Source organism: Ambystoma mexicanum, chromosome 8 (assembly GCF_040938575.1).
Source record: "Ambystoma mexicanum isolate Mex_15411 chromosome 8, UKY_AmexF1_1, whole genome shotgun sequence".
Taxonomy (NCBI): Eukaryota; Metazoa; Chordata; class Amphibia; order Caudata; family Ambystomatidae; genus Ambystoma; species Ambystoma mexicanum.
The window spans coordinates 458367684-458387010 of record NC_090929.1 but is presented as its reverse complement, the minus strand read 5'-3'; the positions used below and the strand labels follow the sequence as shown (position 1 = coordinate 458387010).

At 52.1% G+C, this 19327-nt stretch overlaps 1 protein-coding gene across 1 annotated transcript in view; it reads left to right on the top strand.

Annotated features, from left to right (window-relative positions):
- ZMPSTE24 (zinc metallopeptidase STE24) overlaps positions 1-19327 on the top strand; it is a 413896-nt gene that overhangs the window by 72270 nt on the left and 322299 nt on the right. The window contains exon 3 of the mRNA XM_069610066.1: positions 16039-16125. Within this exon, the coding sequence (XP_069466167.1) occupies positions 16039-16125 (87 nt within the window). The remainder of the gene's footprint in view (positions 1-16038; positions 16126-19327) is intronic.

Sequence of the window (19327 nt, the reverse complement as noted above, 5' to 3'; positions counted from 1 at the left end):
GGAGAAGTGTGTGTTAATGTTAAAGAACATTTGTACCGCGCACTATCACCACCGTAGTGGTCCCCTGGTGCTCTGGCGGTTCTGAAAGAGGAGGGGAGGTTGAGTTAGTGGGAGGAAGCAGGAAAAATGCAAGAGAGCAGTGATATGCTGTTGGCGGCCTCAGCCCAGTGGGTCTGTTGCCTGGGCCTGGGGTGTTTGCGGCCGGTAGTCGTCGTGCACTGTTGTGCAAGACTGTGTTTTTGTTTTGTTGTTGCAGTGTAGTGAAGTTTGTGCGGTTTGTTGTGCTGTAGGTTTGGTTGTGTTTGGTTTGGAGTTTGAGAGGTGTATGCAGAAAGGGAAATTGTTAGTAGGGTTTGTTAGTTTGCGTGTCTATCCTGAATTGAGGTGCTCGGCTTGCGTGGTCTCCCCTGATGCTGCTCTGTCCTGATCTGGGTCCGACTGGAATATAAGGTTCCTTACTCCTCTGCCCCCAACCTCTAACATGCTCTCCTATAGCTCCCCTTATCCGCCATTCATACTCCTGTGGCCAGTGCACTTGCTAATGTCAACCTCTCAGGTAGTGTGGTGATTGCTAATATCTCGACAATTCCACACCATTGAGGTACCTGGGGGTAACTAAGGGGCAGGCGAAAGTGTTGGTGGGATTGTCTGGGGTAGTTGACTCAGTCTCCATGCATGCCGCCTGTGTTCCAGTCTATCTGGTGTCACCCGGTCAGGTGCCGTGGGAGTTACCCTCTCGGGTCGGGGATGTCCGTGTCCTTTCCGGTTTAGTCCTCCTTTTTCCGGTTTTGGTTCCCAGATTTAGTCAGTGGTGAAGAGCCAGGTTTTTAGTTATTTTCTGAATTTTAGGTGATCTTCAGTGTTTATTTCTTTTGGGATGTTGTTCCAGGTTTTTGCGGCTAAGTGGTAGAAGGAGGTGCCTCCAAGTTTTTTCTTAAGGTATGGTTTGAGTTCCAGGCGGATTTCGTTGCTTGATCGAAGGGGTCTCGTTGGTTTGTAGACTGTTATTTTCTTTTGTAGGAATTCTGCTCCTTGTCCGCTGATTGCCCTGTGCGTTATGCACATTGTTTTGAAGGTGATGCAATGTTTTACTGGGAGCCGCTGGACAGGAGAGGGTGTCTGGATGGGCTGATGTTTTTGATTCTAGATCGCCAGCATGCAGCTCTGATTTGGGAGGAGTGAGATCTGCATGTAGGGTGGACTGGAGGTTAGCGGAGGGGGTTGAATTGGGGGGAGGGGGAGCTTTGAACTGGGTGTGGGGAGCTGCATGTATGATTGGGTAGGGGGCAGAGGGAAGAGGTTGGCTTGGTAGGTCATTAGTTAGGTTTCTGGAGTGCCAGCATGCAGCTCTGATCTGGGTGGCATGTGGCATGTTGTCCAATAGTGGGGGGAAAACAAATTCCTACAAAATAATGTAGTGTAAAATGCACCTAGATTCAAAACTTTCGGTGTAGTAAAAAACACCTAAATTCAAGCCTGCACTATGTGTGATCGTATGAGGCCGCCCGGAATTAAAACCTTGCCTGCTGCAATGAATAGCTACCCTCCGCTCTTTCATAACATAACCGCTTAGCTACCCTACTCAATCCTCTAGATGTGACATGGTGGCAGTGAAAGGTGAGTTACAGGGCACAATGTAAATCAGTACAGTGCTAGGAACAGGTAGCGATGTAAGAGTGACATGGTTTTAACTGAGCAAGGTAATTGCTGTGCTTACCGCCCATACTAACCTTAACTTAGTTATTGCTCTAGGATGGTGCGTCTGGTGTCCCCGGACGAACTGGGATGGAAGCTGCCCAGAGGGGAGCTGCCTTATGTCTTTGGCCCTTAGCCAGCTGCCCGGGCAAGGCTGGCCTGATGAGAAGCAGGTCCAGTCACCTGAGTCTGCACACACCCAATGGGAAGCACAGGGTTAGAGGGGGAGGCCGGAAAGGAAGGCCACAAGGGGAAAACGGGAAAAGAATTGGCATATTGGAGGTGGCGAGCCAGATGGCCTGCATTGACCAAATACAAAGAGCACGATATTCCAAAATGCTTACTGGTGCACATGCAGTGGGCAAATGAGTTGTGTGGTGGAGCGGGCTGATTAAAATTGAGAACTGTTTCAAAATTACACTTTGTGTGGTATTTGTGTGTAGTGATGCCAATGGTGGAGTTCTCAAATAACATAAGCTGGGAAGAAAGGTAGAGCAACCTTTGCTATTCACGGCTGCACAGCAGCCCAATAAAGGTTTAATTTTAAAAGCTTACTTACCAGAGGGGGGGGGGGGGGCGCTGTTGCGCTCGTTAGAGATGGCCGCCTGATGCGAGGCTCCGTGCTGAGAGGCGATATTTTTGGCATAAATTCCCCTCTGGTGCACTGTTCTCCGTTCCACCACCAACCTCAAGACCTAGCTGTTGGTCTCGCGCACCCGCAGGCTGAATCCCGCGGCTTGGATCCGTGCTTCGACAGAGATCTGCGTCGCTGATCTGAGCCCTAGGGCCGGCCATGCTCCGTCCCGCCCCTCGGCTCCGGCGTGTTTCCACCTTGGGGCTGAGGATCGAGGGCCTGCAGTGGGGGAGGGGCGCGTGTGCCATGCGCGGCGTCCTCCCTCCTTCATCCGCTGGCGACCTGCGGCGTGGGGGCCTACATACTGTGCGGACCCGGAGGTCCTTCACACCCCGCTACTCCTCCCTTCCTGTGGGGACCCTCCACGTCGCGCCCCGTACCGGGCGACCTCCCTATTGCCAGAGAGCTGTGACCGGAGGAGCCTGGATTCCTTTCGGACCTGGCGGTCCCTCCTACACTGCACTTTGGAGCAGCGTGCTGATGCCCTGTGCCTATACCGGTGTGGTGCCTCCTCGGACCCGGAGGCCCTCCGTGCTGCGGAGCGCCCTGCTCCGCTGCCCCTCTCGGGCGGCGTGCTGTCTCCTGGGGTCGTGGTTGCCTGTTGCCCTGGAGTGTATTGAGAGTTGCTGCCTCCTCCTGGATAACCGCAGTGAGTCCTGGGGCCCCCGTTTCCATTGCTGTCTGGTCCCGGACACCACCTACCTTGCCCAGTACTGTCTTGAGACTGCCACCGGCGCCCATACCCTCTCCTACTATAGTGCTAGGGGACCTCACTGGACAGCAATCGATATATCCCATCCCCCCCATCCGACGCCAACGCTCCAGGTCGCCTGTGAACTGCCGGATGAAGATCCCTCCCTGGCCTGGGGCCCCTGGCTCTCCCTGAGGCACTCCACAGTGAAAGCCCTCCTGCAGACCCAAGCCAGCCACATCCTCTACGTGTGTGTCTGGGATAGGCCCGGGGGCCCTGCTGACTGCCTCTAACACCAGAACTGTACCCACCACTCGGACTGTGCGGCAAGCAGATCCCTAACTTCACCAGTGCGCCCGTTGCGCCGGAGGCCCCCACCCCGACCATCTAACTGCTGTCGGTTTACCCCCCATTTGCTGAGTCGACACGCTGTGGCGTTCTGTCTACTCACTGACAGGTGAGGCCCTTGCTCCAATCTCTTCACTGGAACTCTCAGTAATTGCTTTCCTAGACACTGGTACTGCGCTGCTACCATGCTGGCTCTTCGGCCTCAGCCCCCACTCCATACCACCAGAATAGTCCATTCTGATACCCTCTTTTGTGCCCGAATCAACTTACACCCAACTGTGGTGGGCTGGAGAAGTCCCTCCTTGTCCCACTGGCGGGTGGCCAGCCACACTTCAACAGGCTCCACCTCTTACTATTGCTTCACATAGCGCTGCAGCTTGACGTGTCTCTAAGTCCCTAACACCCCAATCTGCTCACCTTTTGTTGCGCCCTGACGCGCCCATTGCCTCCTTTGACCCCCGGGCCACCTACCCAGCTGACGCCATGACCAAGGGGACACCGTCCACCACCTTAGTGGCTCCGATTCACATGTTGACGGATTCAGTTACATGTTTTGAATGACTACAGGGGAGGCCCCTCCTCCTGACCTTGAGAACAATGTCTTCATTCTATTTGGCTGTGCCTTCCCCGCCCTCGTAGGGCCTTGCTCGGGTTGTGCACATGGCCACCACTAGGCACCACGTTTATCCTTCATGTGCCTTTCTGTTCGGAGCGACGCTGCCTGGCCGGTTCACGGGCCCCCTCGGCGTTGATGCCATTGGTTTGGATTTGGTTGTTTGGGTTTGGGGTTATCATTCCTCTGTTTGGGGGAGGGATGTGGGAGGGGGTGGGCGATGTTGGGTTTTATGTTAAAAAAGGCTTGGCAGTCATGAGAATAACGGAACATGGGGCGACGCTGCTCTGTTGTTGTTGCGGAATTGAGCGAGCAGTGCACAGTCCTTGGGGATCACTGTATTGTTATCCTGTAATCATTAACAAATATCCCTAGACTAATGATTGAAGACAATCTAACACTCATGAGTTGGAATGTGCGGGGCCTGGGAACTACAAAAAAATGAGACAATTACAGCTGCTAGCCGAACGACATGGGGCCAAAATCCTATTTTTGCAGGAAACGCATGCCTGCGCTGAACACTGTGGAAGGTTCGCCAAAACTTGGGGCCCTCAAAGGTACTTCACCTGCTACTCCACTCAGAGCCGTGGAGTCATGACTCTGATTCATAAGAGCCTCAAGTACAATCCCATATCCACACAGATCGATCCCCAGGGCAGATATGTCCTCCCCCACGGCGCCCTGCAGAATAAGGAGGTGGTACTACTGAATATCTATGGCCTTAACATTGACGACCCGGAGTTCTACCTGCATCTCACATCACTTCTCAACAGTTTTCCCCTCATACCGATCCTTTGGGGTGGCGATTTCAACACTATATTTGATGTAGACCTGGACAGGTCCGGCTCCAGACCCCGCCAACTCTCCAAAGCAGCTTACACTACGTTACTATCTCTTCCCCGTCTTTCCATGGTGGATATATGGCGACTCCTATACCCCGACTCCCGCTCCTACTCCTTTTATTCCTCTGTACACGATTCATATTCCTGAATCGATAGATGGCTGGTGTCTGATATACTCATCAGGAATGTATCCAACCTTAAAATCCTCCCCAGGACCCTATCCGACCATTCACCACTGACAATTACCCTCGCATGGGGCCCAGATCGCGACCGGACCAGGTGCTGGAGAATGAAACCCTGCTCCCTTCTCAACCCTGTTTTTAGCTCCGAGCTGGAGACCGCCATTGAGGAGTTTTTCGAAATTAATACCAATACGGCATCCTCGCAGGTCACTCTCTGGGAAGCTTTCAAAGTATGCATTGGAGGCATTGCCCTTTCCAAGGGAAATGGCATCCTTAAAACGATCCGCAGAGAGATTGCGGAGAGTGAGGCTACCCTGTCCACACTGGAGGCCCAATGCTCACTACACCAAACCCCAGAACTCCTGGCATCAATTGGCGCGGAGCTAGATACGTTCCGCTCCTTAGCGGACCGTGAGCTGAAGTTTCTAGACAGCCCGGGCCTTGCTAGAAAGTATGGCGAAGGTGAACGACCAAGCCGCCTCCTGGCCAGACTTCTCCGCCGAGAGTTCGGTATCCTGCCCATTCCTGGAGTAGAAAGACCCGATGGCTCCCTAGCCTCGACACCGCAAGAAATCAACTCCGAATTCCACTCCTTCTACAAATCCTTATATGCCAACGCAGATAGTGTCATCAACGGAGATTGATTCCTACCTCGAAAATCTCCCCCTTTCAGTCCTCTCCCCCGAGACCATCGCATCCCTCGAGAGCCCATTCACTCTCGAAGAATTCTCAGACGCCATCGATTCACTCATCAGGCAAATCTCCTGTCTCCGATGGTATCCCCGTTGAATTTTATAAACAATATAAGCCCCTCCTCCTCCCTCACTTGATGTCCCTTTGGGAGGAATCCATAGAGGCGGGCTGGCTCCCCCCTCACTCCGTGAAGCTACTATAACCGTCTTACTGAAACCCGAAAAACCTCCTACACAATGCGGCTCTTACCGCCCACTCTCGCTTATTAATAGCAATGTAAAAATCTATGCCAAACTCTTAGCCCAACGCCTGGTCCCCTATATGCCTCATATTATCCACCCTGATCAAGCGGGATTCATTCTGGGACGCTCTACATCCCTGAATTTGAGACGTCTCTGACATCATAAGCAGAATTAGCCCGAATGACCAGGCGGTAGCCGCGACCCTCGATGTGCAGAAAGCCTTTGATTCGGTCTCGTGGAAATACCTCTGGCGGGTTCTCGAAAAATGCAAATTCGGCCCCTGCTTCCTCTCTTGGGTTAAATTGCTCTACTCCGATCCGGTAGCCAGGGTCCGCACTGAAGATCGGTGTCCCCCCCCCCCCCTATTTCCAAGAGCCAGAGGTACAAGACAGGGCTGCCCCTTCTCCCCCCTGATTTTTGCTATTGCGATGGAGCCATTCGCAGACATGCTCTGTCAATCCCACGCACATAGGGCTTACGCACAGCGGGTCAGTCGAATATAGTATCTCTATATGCAGATGATGCCCTTCTCTTCATTCGTTCTCCTGATACCAACTTAGCTCCGATACTGGAAGACCCCGTCCTTTTCGGGCGAATCTCTGGCCTCAAAGTAAACCGTCCTAAATCCGCCCTGTTCCCGCTAACCGCCTGCACACACCCCCCTCCCGACACCCTAGGGTTTTCTTGGGCCCAATCACACTTCACCTATCTAGGTATAGTGGTGTCTCGCCACTCCGAAAGTGTTATCGAGGAGAACTATCAAAAGCACCTCACAAACCTCACAACTAAGTCACTGGGATGGGACCGGCTCCCGATCTCGCTGGCGGGCAGGATAGGTGTGCTGAAGATGGTGGTGTTACCCCAACTACTGTATAAATTCACCAACATCCCTCTGTGGCCAGGCTCTGGGTTTTTCCAGACATTGACCCGTATCCTTAATACTTTCCTTTGGCACTCTGGCGCGGTCTGGCTCAAACTCAAAACCTTGGCTGCTCCAATGGAGGTTGGCGGCTTCGGTGCACCAGACTTCCTCAAGTACTGGCTAGTCGCACAACTCCAATACACATCATACTGGTTCAACGAGTTGGATCCCCCACCCCATCTCAGACTCGAGAAGCTATTGGTCAGTGACCGCGATATCCGATCCTTGATTGTCACACCCACACCGACTGTATTGGAGTCGCTCGACACGGTGCTCTGTACGTCGCTGGCCCTACTAAAAACTTGGAAGCTACTGGGAATCTCACATCCGTTTCATGGTAACCTACCACTTTGGAACTTCCTCCCTGGGGTCCCACACGTACCTCTTCTCGTTGTCCGCCGATGGGCAGAAGCTGGCATCGAGCTGCTTTGCGATGTCTTTGAACAGGGCAACTTCATTTAGTGGCCTGACCTCCCATTGTCCCTTAAGCGTAGACCTTCCGTCTGGCTCCAGTACACTTCTCTCCGGAGAACTCTTAAACACATCTACCCCAGCTTCCCAGCGAAACCACCGAACGAGCTCATAGTCACAGAGCTGACCTCTCCCACTCCCATGAGAGGCAAAGTTTCCAGGCTCTACACCCTATTGCAATCCAGAGATGCCCCGCCACTTACTAAACTGAGACAAGCTTGGGAGGACGACCTTGGGCTGGATATATCAGACGAACGTTGGTCCCGCATGTGTGCCCGCATCCATGGGGTATCCTATAATTCCTGATTCAAGTTGATCCAATTCAAGGTACTCCACAGATACCATTATACCCCAAACAGGCTGCACCACATCTCGAACGAACTTCCCTCTGGCTGCCCTAGGTGTGGCTCAGATAATGCTGGCTACATCCACATGATCTGGTCATGCCCGCACCTCGCCCAATTTTGGAACGCAGTATGCTCAACTATGTCCGAAATGCTTGAGGTTCCTATCACTCCGTCCCCGTTGAGAAGCCTTTTTCATGAATTTCCTGACCTCCGCCGAGACTCCAAGAAACTAGCTGGTCTCTGCATGCTACTCGCAGTACGCTCCATACAACTTTGCTGGCTCCGACCTGCCCCTCCCACACACGCCCAATGGCTCAGGGCGGTCACATGGGCCTCGGACACCGAGGAATCTTGGGCTATACAACAGCCAACCCACTCAAGGCCCAGAAACGTTTGGTCAAAATTCCGGTCATATATGTCCCCCACTGACGCTGCCCCTGATGCTTCTTCCCTAGTCCCTTCCCCCCGCCAGTCTCCCTCTGTCTGTTGAGCAGCCCCTCTGCTCCTCACCCGCCCTCACGTATCCTTGATATGTTTATATTGTCTTTGACCCTACAATTTATGCTTGTTTTCCTTCCTTGCACTGCTCTGTTTGTAATTGTCTGTATGTCTCTGCGTGTTCTTGTGTTGCCATGCCAAATAAATAAAAGTTTAAAAAAAAAAAAAAGCTTACTTACCACCAGTTTCTATTTTCTGGAGAAAAAAATATTAAAAATACTTGCCATCGGGCTAACCTGGTACTCCAGCCTCCCTTATTTTTGTGTTTTTATTAAGTTTATAACTTTGGCTATCCAGATAATCTTGTAGCGACTGAAGTGCATGTTAGATCTGGTTGTAATATCATAATTCGCCATCAAAACTGAAAATATTTGCCAATTTTTGACACCCATCACCATACAACCACAACCAAAGGTTTGCTTACACATTTACCCAATTTTTCTTTCACCGGAATGGTGACGCAATCCTTAACCAAATTGGCCACACACATAAAGGCCTCATCTGCCTTAACAATGGCATTCTCTGCTATCTCCATCTATAGATAAAATGAGCACCACCTCTCTGGCTGCAAGACCTGTGATAACATGGCCCTTTACCCCACAGCACGATGTCAGATTGCTCATAACAGCCATAATAATACTGCTACTAGGAACATATTTGACCTGACGAACCAGTTGATCTGTCAATCCCTTTCAGAACTACTGATTGAAGTATGAATTCTAGAGATGGATGTCCCCTAAAAATTATAATACCAAACTTAAAAGAATGAGCCTTTACACAGCCGTCAACTGGAATTCGGACTGCTAGCTCAACAATGACCAGTCTGGAAGACACAGGAGTGAAACTGCTGAGAGCCCTGCTCGAAGAACAAACTGCTACTAGGCCTCCAATACATACAACACTGTAGTCAACATTATCCTGGGCCGAGTGCACATGGTAATTGCGTTTGTCTTTGCCTTACCTTGCAGTGATTGCTTTCTGAAGGGCTACCTAGAGCCAACAAAGATCTGCCTCTTCTCAGAGTCCAAAGAGATATGTGGAGGGGAGGGCAGGGGAGCACTCAAGTTTCTGCTTGTTCCCTATTGATATTGTTGTGAATAATACTTTTCTAGACAGCCTAACTGAACAATGCAAAACACCCTTTCAACAATATGTATGCTCTGCAGGGATTTACCTTTCTTTTTTTTTAAACTTTGTTTTATTGGCATTTTTAATAATACAACAAACAGGCTAAAAAAAAAACTGAATCAAAAGGAAATACAGATTGCTGGCCCAACGACCCGACCCCCCTCCCGCACCCCCCCACCCCCAAGCCCCCCCCGTAGCTTCGCCCGGATAGATCCCCTTCGTTGGGGGGACACTGCCGTCATTTTATTTGTCTATAGCACGCAAGAAAAGTGGTACGTTGGCTGTCTTTGTGGCTGCAACTCATCCGCCTGTTCCCGGGCCGTGGGCTCCCGGTCCCATCCTTTCTCTCCTCTTAGCTCAATGCACATCCCATCCCCAGGACTGCTGTACACCAAACCAGTTCGCCTGGAAAGTACCCAGTTTATTGTTCATCATTGCGGTCAGTTTGTCCATTAGAAACATGTGTTTGACCTTTTTCAACCAGACCTCCTTCGTTGGGGTCTCTGGGCTCTTCCACTTTTGTGCCAGGGCCACCCTCCCCGCCCTCAGCATGGTTTCCCACATCCTTGGGTATCTAAGTATCTCTGTATTCTCCGGGGGGAGGCCCAGCAGCATTGTCAGAGGGTTCTGGGGGAGCATGTCTTCAGTGATTTCAGCGATCCAGCCCCGTACCTCCGCCCAATATGCCTGGACTTTCGGGCAGTGCCACCACATGTGAGCTCTCGTGCCAACCTGATCACACCCTCTCGGGCAAGCGGAGGACACTCCCGTGAACATTTTCGCTAGTTTCGCAGGATCTCTATGCCATCCCTGCAGGATCTTAAAGTTATGCTCCATGTCCGCCGTGAACAAATTCCCATGGAAAGCAATCTTAAATATCCTTGCCCAAGCGTCCTCCGAAATCTCCTCCCCCGCCAGATCGTCCCAGAAAATACGAAACCTCCTCCTCTCCCCTAGGTTGACAGTGTTTAGTATTTTGTACATCCCTGATACCGCCCCCTTCCTAGAGGTTGCTGTGTCCACAAATTTTTCGAAGGGAGTCAGCTGCCTATTCAGGTTCTGTCCCCAGGCTTGGTCACACAAGATCCCCTTCAAGCGGAGATAATCAAAGATGGAGAGGGCTCCCCGACCCAGGGCTTCTTTCACTTCCTCGTATGGGCGAATTTCCCCCTCCTTGAACATTTTCCCCGCCCATTCCATCCCCGAGTCCGACCAGGCCTGAGCGTTACGGAACCCCCTGCTTCCCAGTCTGAAGGGGTGTCCCCATAGTGATGATAACGGGGACGGCCAAGTCGTTAGGTGTGCTGTCTGAGGGCCTTCCCGCCAGATCGCCCAGAGGACACCCAGCGTTGGGTGTGATCTTAGTCTATTGGGAATTAATTTACTAGGGGCCCACAGGAGGTCCCTAACTTTGAGTGGGTGAGCGTCCCTATCCTCCAGGTACGTCCAGTACGTGCCTAGCCCCTCCTTCATGTGTTCAAGAAACACTCGCAGCTGGGCCGCACGAAAATAAAGTCGGAAGTCCGGTAGCCCGAACCCTCCCTCCTCCCTCGGAAGGGTCAGGACCGCTCTCGCTGTCCTCGGGGTCCTACCTTGCCATATGAACTCTCTCACTGCATTCTGGAGGACCCTGAAAGTGTGTTCGGGTACGTTAGTTGGGAGGGCGGTGAAGAGGTACAATAAGCGTGGGAGTACGTTCATCTTCACGGCCGTCATTCGGCCGTACCAGGACAGGATCATCGTCCCCCATCTCCTCAAGTCCGCGGTGACCCTTGCCATGACAGGATCGTAGTTCGCTGGGGCGAGGTTGGACAGGTTCCGAGTGATGAGGACGCCCAGGTACCGGATGGAGGATTTGCCCACCCTAATCCCATCCAAGCTGGACATAGGATCCAAGACCGAGTCCACCGTTCTCATGGGGAGCAGGACTGATTTTGAGGCGTTTATCTTAAGCCCCGAGAGGCGCCCATATACCGCCATCAAGGACATAAGGGGGGGGAGCAAGGTTCTCGGGTCCACCAGATAGGCCAGAATATCATCGGCGAACAGGGAGAGTTTAAATTCTACCTCCCCTCTCTGGATCCCCCTGATATCTGGGTGTGTTCTGACCGCTATGGCCAGGGGTTCCATTGCAAGGACATAGATGAGGGGGGAGAGCGGGCAACCCTGCCGTGTTCCCCGCGTAAGGGGGAAGGACTCCGTCAGCCTGCCGTTCACCTGGACTCTAGCCCTCGGGGCCCTATACAGGGCTGATATCCAGCTCATTATGTGTGCCCCAAAGCCCATTTTCCTGAGGGTGAGGTCCATAAACCTCCACTCCACTCTGTCAAACGCCTTTTCCGAGTCAAGCGATAAGACGCACGCGTCGAGATCTGACTCCTGGGCGTAATGGAGCAGGTCTATAGTTTTTCGGATGTTATCCGAGCCCTGTCTCCCCCTGATGAACCCCACCTGATCTCCGTGAACCAGCTTCGGGAGGACCCCTTCCACTCGTCCCCCGATCACCTTCGCTAAGATCTTTACATCAGTGTTCAATAAGGAAATTGGGCGGTAGGAGGAGCACTCCAAGGGGTCTCTACCGTCCTTGGGAAGCCACCACTATTATCGCCTCCATCATGGAGTCCGGGAGGGTACCTCCTTCCAGCACTGCGTTGAATACCCTGGCCAAATAGGGGGACAGAGCGGAGCAGAACCTCTTATAGAAATAGGTTGTGTAACCATCCTCCCCGGGTGATGTGCCCCCTTTCATACCCCTAATCGCCCGCTCCACCTCCTCCTCCGTGACTGGGCCCTCCAACCCTTCCGCCATTTCTTCTGACAAGGCCGGAACCCGCATTGAGTCCAAGAACCCCTGTATCTCTGCCTCCCTCCCCTTAAATTCGGACGAGTATAATTTCTCGTAGTATTGGCGGAAGGCCTCTCCAATGTGGGTTGAGTCATACCCTATCACCCCCTCTTCACTCCTAACCGCTTTCACCAGTCTGCTCCTCTGTTCCTCCCTCAGCTTCCAGGCTAAAATCCTGTCTGCCTTATCCCCTTTTTCATAATACTTTTGCTTTACTAATTGGAGGTTCCTCTCTGTCTGGTGGAGGAGGAGGTCCCTCAGCTGGAGCCTACAGTCCTCCAAGGCGGTTATTTGGCCACGCTCCAAGGGGGCTGAGGGGAGCCCCCCCGGTTGAAGCCGGGCTATTTTGTCCCTCAGTCGTCTCTCTTGAACCTCCCTTTCCCTCTTTTTCTGGGCACCCATTTTAATCAGGACTCCTCGTAAGGTGGCTTTAAAGGCATCCCACAGGGTGTGCACCCCCACCTCCCCATTGTCGTTCATGTCAAAGAAATCTTTAATGGCCTCGAGTATTTCCTGGGCTCGTACCTCGTCTTTCAGCAAAGAGTCGTTACATTTCCACCTCCCCCTTCGTTCGTTTAGACCTCCCCTCGCTATCGTAATACGGACCAGGTCATGGTCGGACAAGGGAACAGGGTCAACCCTATGGCCCGAGGTGAAAGGGTGCAGGATCTCGTCCACCAAAATGTAATCGATCCTAGAGAACGATGCATGAGTGGCCGAATAGAAGGTGAAGTGGGGGGTGTCCGTTCTGGGGGTCGGGATCGTGTCCAACAGTCCCAGGTCGTGATTGACCCCCTGGAAGTTGCGTGCCATGATCTCGTCCGCCGCCCTAGCGTGCTGCGGGCCTATTAGTTTTCTATCCCGGTTAGGGTCTAAGACCATATTAAAGTCCCCGCCCACCACCACAGAGCCATGGGAGAATTGTTGGAGTTTGTCCCCTACCTTTGCCCAGAATAGGGACTGGCCTTCATTTGGAGCATAAATCACCACTAGGGTAATTGGGGCCCCCTGAAGGGACCCCCGTAACATCAAGTAGCGACCCTCCGGGTCCTTCAACATGGCCTCGTTCTCAAACCCTATATTCCTCGATACCAGGATGGCAACTCCCCTCTTTTTGCCTCTGTGAGAGGCACTGAAGACCTCCCCCATTCCCCCCCCCCGCATTTTGGGCTCCTTACCCCGTGGCCAGTGGGTCTCCTGCACAAGAAGGAAGTCAAGTTTGGACCTCCTGAACTCCCTGCAGACCAGGGACCTCTTCGTGGGGGTATTTAAGCCCCGTACATTTAGGGAACCCACGCCCAGAGAGGGCAGACTGTCAGCCATGATCTAGAACCTCCTCACTCTCGGCTAACGCACATCTCTCGTTCTTCCTGGCGTGCTCTCTTAAATCAGTATTTTGTCCCCCGTCTCCCCCCTCCCCTTCCCCCCGGGCGGGCCAAAAACAAAACCCTAACTGCCCCCCTTCCCCAAACTGAACAACCCCAACTACGTGACCCCCCTCCCCCTTCCCTGGCGTCCGGCCAAGTAGATCCGCCATCCCTGGCTACTGGCCGAACCACCAGCTTACCCGCCGCAGCCGGGCATTCATTCTGAAGCTTGTCCCTATGAGCCCCCCCCTCCCCCCCGCTTTGCTGTCCCCCTCCCTGGTTCCATCATACTTGCTGTTCGTATGGGGGCTGGTAGCGGTGAATCCGCTGGTTATTCCCAACGTCCCCCGTGACTCTGCAGGCCTCCCCTGAGTCTCAGCCTTCAGGATCGTTCCGCTCTCCCTCCTTGGACGGCGAGGGGGTATTCATTTTTCTGAATTTTCTCGCTCCGGTTTTGCGTCTCCTGTCCCTGGATGGGCCCGGGCTCCCCGAGGCTTCTCTCCCGGGCCCCGACGGGGCCCTCCTGGGGTCCGGGTCCCCCACATAGTCCTGGATGGCCATCCGTATGTCGTCCTCCGTGGTCAGGGTCGACCGCTGGCCCATGTATTCAAAGGACAATGAGAAGGGGTATCCCCAGCGGTAGCGGACCCCCTTATCTTTCAACAGGATCGTTAGTGGACGACACATCCTGCGTTTGGCCAGGGTATAGGCCGAGAGATCCTGGTAAATCGTGATCTGGGCATTGTTATAAGTGATCTCCCGGGCCTTCCTGGCTTCTTCCAGTACCTTGGTTTTTTCAGTGTAGTAGTGGAACCGGACCAATACAGAGCGGGGGCCCCCCGCCCTGCCCCCCGCTCTGTGCACTCTATCGAACGTGGGTTCCGTGGTCATCTCACCGGCGAAGAGGAGGGTGATGTCTCTCTCCGTTTCCCCTTCCTGTTCTGGAATCCCGAAGAATCTAAGATTGTTCCTCCTCTCCCTATTTTCAAAGTCATCCATTTGCCTGGACCTTTCCTCTTCTCTCTTTTCCAGGGCCGTTATTCTCATTCCCAGGTCCATCTCCAGGGTCGTCGCTGATGTTTGGTTGGCCTCCACTTGCAATAATCTGTCCTCGACCTTGTCCACCCTCTGGTCTATTTTTTCAAATTTTGGGCGATGTCCGAGCGCATATCCCTGATCTCCTGTAATACAGAGGCGAAGCCTCTCTCCATGGCAGATACGGGGGGACCTGAGGCCTGTTCTGGTCTCTGGAGGGGACTCTGGCTTCTACTGCTGGACGCCATTTCCTTAAAGCGAAATCCCTGTAGGGTCAGCCGCCAGTCCGTTGGGCCTTCCCCCCCGTCCGTCCGTCGATCTTTGTGGGCCAGAATGCCTGGGCCGCCCCCCTCGGGCCTCCGCGGCCCCCAACGAGGGGGGATAACTCTGTCTTCCCGGGCGGGCACTCGCCCCACCGAGGTCCGACGGGGGCCTCGCACCCGGGGACTGCCCGTCGTCGCCGAAGTAACTCACGGGAGGGTGGCGTAGTTCCGAGTTCCGCGCGTGTGGAGCGCCGCGCTTGTCCGCTTGTCCTCCTGCTCCGGGCCAAGCCTTGTCCGAGCTCTGCCCGTCTTGGTGCGGGGCAGGCTATCCCGCTGGTTCCCGGACCTCGGGGGCGCGGAAGCCGAGGGGGGGAGGGACGCGGCTCCGCCCTGGAGGTTCCTCCGGTCCCCGCGCTTACCCGGCGTGCGGCCGCCGAGGCCTAGCACCGCCCCGTATCTGCCCGAAACCACGGGTCTCGTTCTCCTCGATCCCGGGGGCTCTGAGCGTCGCTCTTTCGCTCGCTAGACGCCCGGGGGGTTCACCACACCTTTCCGTCCTGTCTCATCCGCCTGGGGGGCTCCGGGGGGGGCTCAATTCCCTGATACGGCCCAGCTACGGCGGGAGCGACACACTCAGGCAGCCATTGCCTGCGCGCCCCCTGGTGGCCTCCGGATTTACCTTTCTACTGAAAAAAGCCCTGTGACAAAAACGCACTGCCCATTCCAAAACAAAAACGGATGGGAAGGAGCAGCTGGCCATTGGTGTGTGGCACCTACGGCGACAAATTAATGCACTGGGTTGAAAAGCAGCAAGAAGTGATTTTGTGCTGTGTGTTAACACGCATGTTGATTTCAATGAAGCTGCTTTTTGCATGCCTCGCTTAGACTTTGATATTGTAGCTTCAGGCAGATTAAGACAGAAGTCTGTTCATGGCTTGGGGACAGAAGAGGGGAGACCGCAGCAATTGTTGAACGGCGGGGTGGTAGGGTTAGTGTAACAATCACCATCTTCGACTAGGTTAATTACATCTATTATTGAATTACAATATAAAAGTTCGACATGGATTTAAAATCATGAAAAAGCATTTCTTGTCTTAAAATGCCACTAAATTTGATATCATATGTTTGGTACGTAGACTGATTATGAGAATAGAAAAAAATGAATTAATGTTCTTTTATGTATCTTATGCAGATTTGTCACTTGTTTTCCCCACCCTTTTAGCTGATTCTTCTCTTTGGCGGTATTCCTTTCGTTTGGAATGTGTCAGAGCATCTTGCCTTACAAGCTGGTTTTGGAGCAGAATATGAAGTAAGTATAAAAGCATGCACCCCTTTGGGCAAAGTTCCTCTTCCAGTTCTTATTTGCCTTTACACTGTATACTGTTTTCTCAAATTTAGATGGGCGATGACATGCTCTGTGTCGTACTCCTAAAAGGGACAGGGCTTCAGGTGGAAATTACATGCTGTAAAAATAAGAAGGGCTTGAAAGCTATAATACATACTTCAACTGCAGAACAAACATTAATTGAAGTACACTGCCCTTGAAACTGGCCAATAATTCCAATATACATTTTTGTGGGTAGTTGGTCACTTCAGTATATTGACAAACTAAATCTATACCAATATTAATAATATTTGTTTGTAATGTATGAAGTGTCCTTGCGTCGATCTAGCTCTGAATTATTACAGTATTTAATAATACTTGTTAGTTTTGCTGAAATGGCGAAAGTAATCCTGCGCGTGGTTTTGAATTTTGTTGTATACAGCAGTAGTTTGGTTTTCGGTCTCCTTGTAGACCATTCATCGAATAGGGTTCTGCTTGACTTTAATGCAGCACTTTTGGCAGGGTTCAAATTTTGCACTATCCATGATGAGTAAGAAATCGTGTGTATGTGTAGAATTTAGGTGGCAAGTGAGTTTTTATGCCAGGTTCGTAACTTGCAGCTTGAAATGTTTACTGCTGCTTTCAGTCGGGCACACTTTTTTGGATGAATACTCCTGCCATTCCATTCATCACAACACTTTTGGTCACTCCTTCCCGTTCAAAATTCATACAAGATCATCCGACTGTGAAACTGATTTTTAAATACCCAGAACCAGGAAATCGAAATCTATTTTGAAAGTTGCACTGCTTTACTAAAGCGCGTCAACCTTTGATGTGCAACCACTTGTCCAAATAAGCCTCCTGCAAACCCTCCATTTCTTGTTGTCCTCAAAATAACTAGAAGCCATGCATCTGGACAAATATATGACCGAATCCATGTTGCAAAAAGACCCAGACACATGACATTGTTGATCTTGTTCTGTACTACATTATCGCCTACAGAGCAAAGAAAATAGCCTTCCTACTGACATTAAGCACACTACAGTTTGGAGTTTAGAAGCCATTATTTCAATTGAAAGTGAAAAAATGCTTATGAAAAGCATGCTGATGCCTTCAGACCCAACAAGGGCTCAGAAAAAGATGAGGCACTGCAGGAGGCAGCCAGTACAGGGAACTGCAAAACGCCTGAAAGAATACAGGTGTCTGAACAAACCGAGTCCAAGGTAAAGTGCAAAACTACTAGCCGGTAATTGTAGAGCTGCAGAACGGAAGTGGCAAACCTTGGGCACACCCTCTGACAAACTGGCCTGCCGCCTGCTCACAAGGCAATACAGACTCTCCCTTTGTGCCAGAAACAGGGCCCATATCCAAGCTCTGGTATCGTCTGCTTCCAACAACATGGCTGAACTCCTATAAAATCTGCAGGGAACTAGCCAACCCTTCCGCAGTCTCCTCCCCTTTTCCTTCCCAGGCCCTTTGCAACGCACTGGCCACACATTTCACCACCACAATTCTGGACATCTTGCGCACCCTTGCTACCCACGCCTCTCGCCCTCCTTCTTCCTTTCTCTCTCTCCTCCTTCTCCCATGTCAAACCTGATGAGGTCACCAGAGTTGTCCGCTCTATGAAAGTCTCCTCCAGGTTACTCCTTACTCTTCCAGAACCATCAAGGACAACATTGGCTCCCTCCCTCCCTCCCACCCCCCGCACCTCCCTGCTCTTGCTGAGTTCTGCAACCACTCTTTTGCTACTGGATCCTTTCCCTCTTCCCTCAAGCACTCCCTTGTGTGCCCCCTCTTGAAAAAACCTTCAGCAGATCTACCTATCCAGCAAATTACCGCCCTATTTCTATCGAGATACTGGCCTTCCCCTAACTTAACTCAAACACTGAACTTGTTGCCAGGCTCCACGACCATCAATCTGGATTCAGAGCATACAGAGGCACAGAAACGGATCTTCTGAACACCCGTGAAAAACTGCTCGCATACTTTGACTCAACTCCCCAGCTGTCCTCATCCTACTTGATCTCTCATCTGCCTTTGACAATGTCCACCACTCTATCCTCATAAAATGAATCCATGATACCATGGGTATTTCAGAGCAGGCACTGTACTGTTTGACCTCTTTCCTAACTGATTGTCTGTCCCAGGTTATTCTGGGCACCTTCTCCTCACCTAACTCCTTCTCCACCCGTGGTGTCCCCCAGGGCTCCAATCTTTCCCCCTGGCTCATCAACACTTATCTTGCTCCGCTGGCACGCATCATTTCCTCCTTCTCACCCAATTTCCAGTGCTACGCAGACGACACTCAACTCTTCGTCAAACTTCCTACTGACTCTCTTGCTTCTTCCATCATTCCGGATTGCCTCATCATTCCGGATTGCCTATCTGCCATCCAGTTCTGGTGCACCTCCAATGACCTCTGCCTCAGTGCCAGAAAGACGGAGATCCTTCCTATCGGGACCCCTGCTCCCGCTTTCTTCCCCTCAATCTGGCCATCCTCTATTAGTTCCTCCACCCAACCCCCCTTCTTCTGGAGCCAGAAACCTTGTAGTCATCTTCGACCCCTCTCTATCCTTCCTCCCTCACATCCTGGACATTTCCAAGAACTCTAACTTTTAATTCGTCCTTTTCAAAGGAATTCTCCCTTTTCTCACTTTCCCCCAGAAGCGCAATATTACCAGTGCTCTGGTTCTCTCTAGGCTGGACTACTGCAATACCCTTCTCTTGAATCTACCCTCTTCCTCTCTACAACCCCTCCTGCTAATCCAGAATATGGCAGCAAGACTTATCCTTGGCCTCAAGCCCAGGGACCGCATCTCTCCTGCCCTAAAACACTTCACTGATTCCCGGTTGTTGCACAGATCAAATTCAAATCCCTCTGCATCACCCACAAGGCTGTCTGGGCCCGGGGACCCCGCTATCTGCAACTTGCTATTACTAAATATTCTCCCTCTAGACTTCTACGTTCCTCTGGAAGCAATTGTGTGTGAAGCGGTTCGCTAAACAGAGGGACAGAGGCCGATCTCTTGTTTCTGCTGGCTCTCTTGTGGAACAACCTCCCCCTTACTCTTGAACCGGACCTCCTCACATTCCAGAAGCTCCTCAAGACTTTCCTCTTTCCTTTCTCCCTCTTCTGTTAACCTCACAGTTGCTGTGATTGGTGACCAGGGCCCTTATGTGTCCT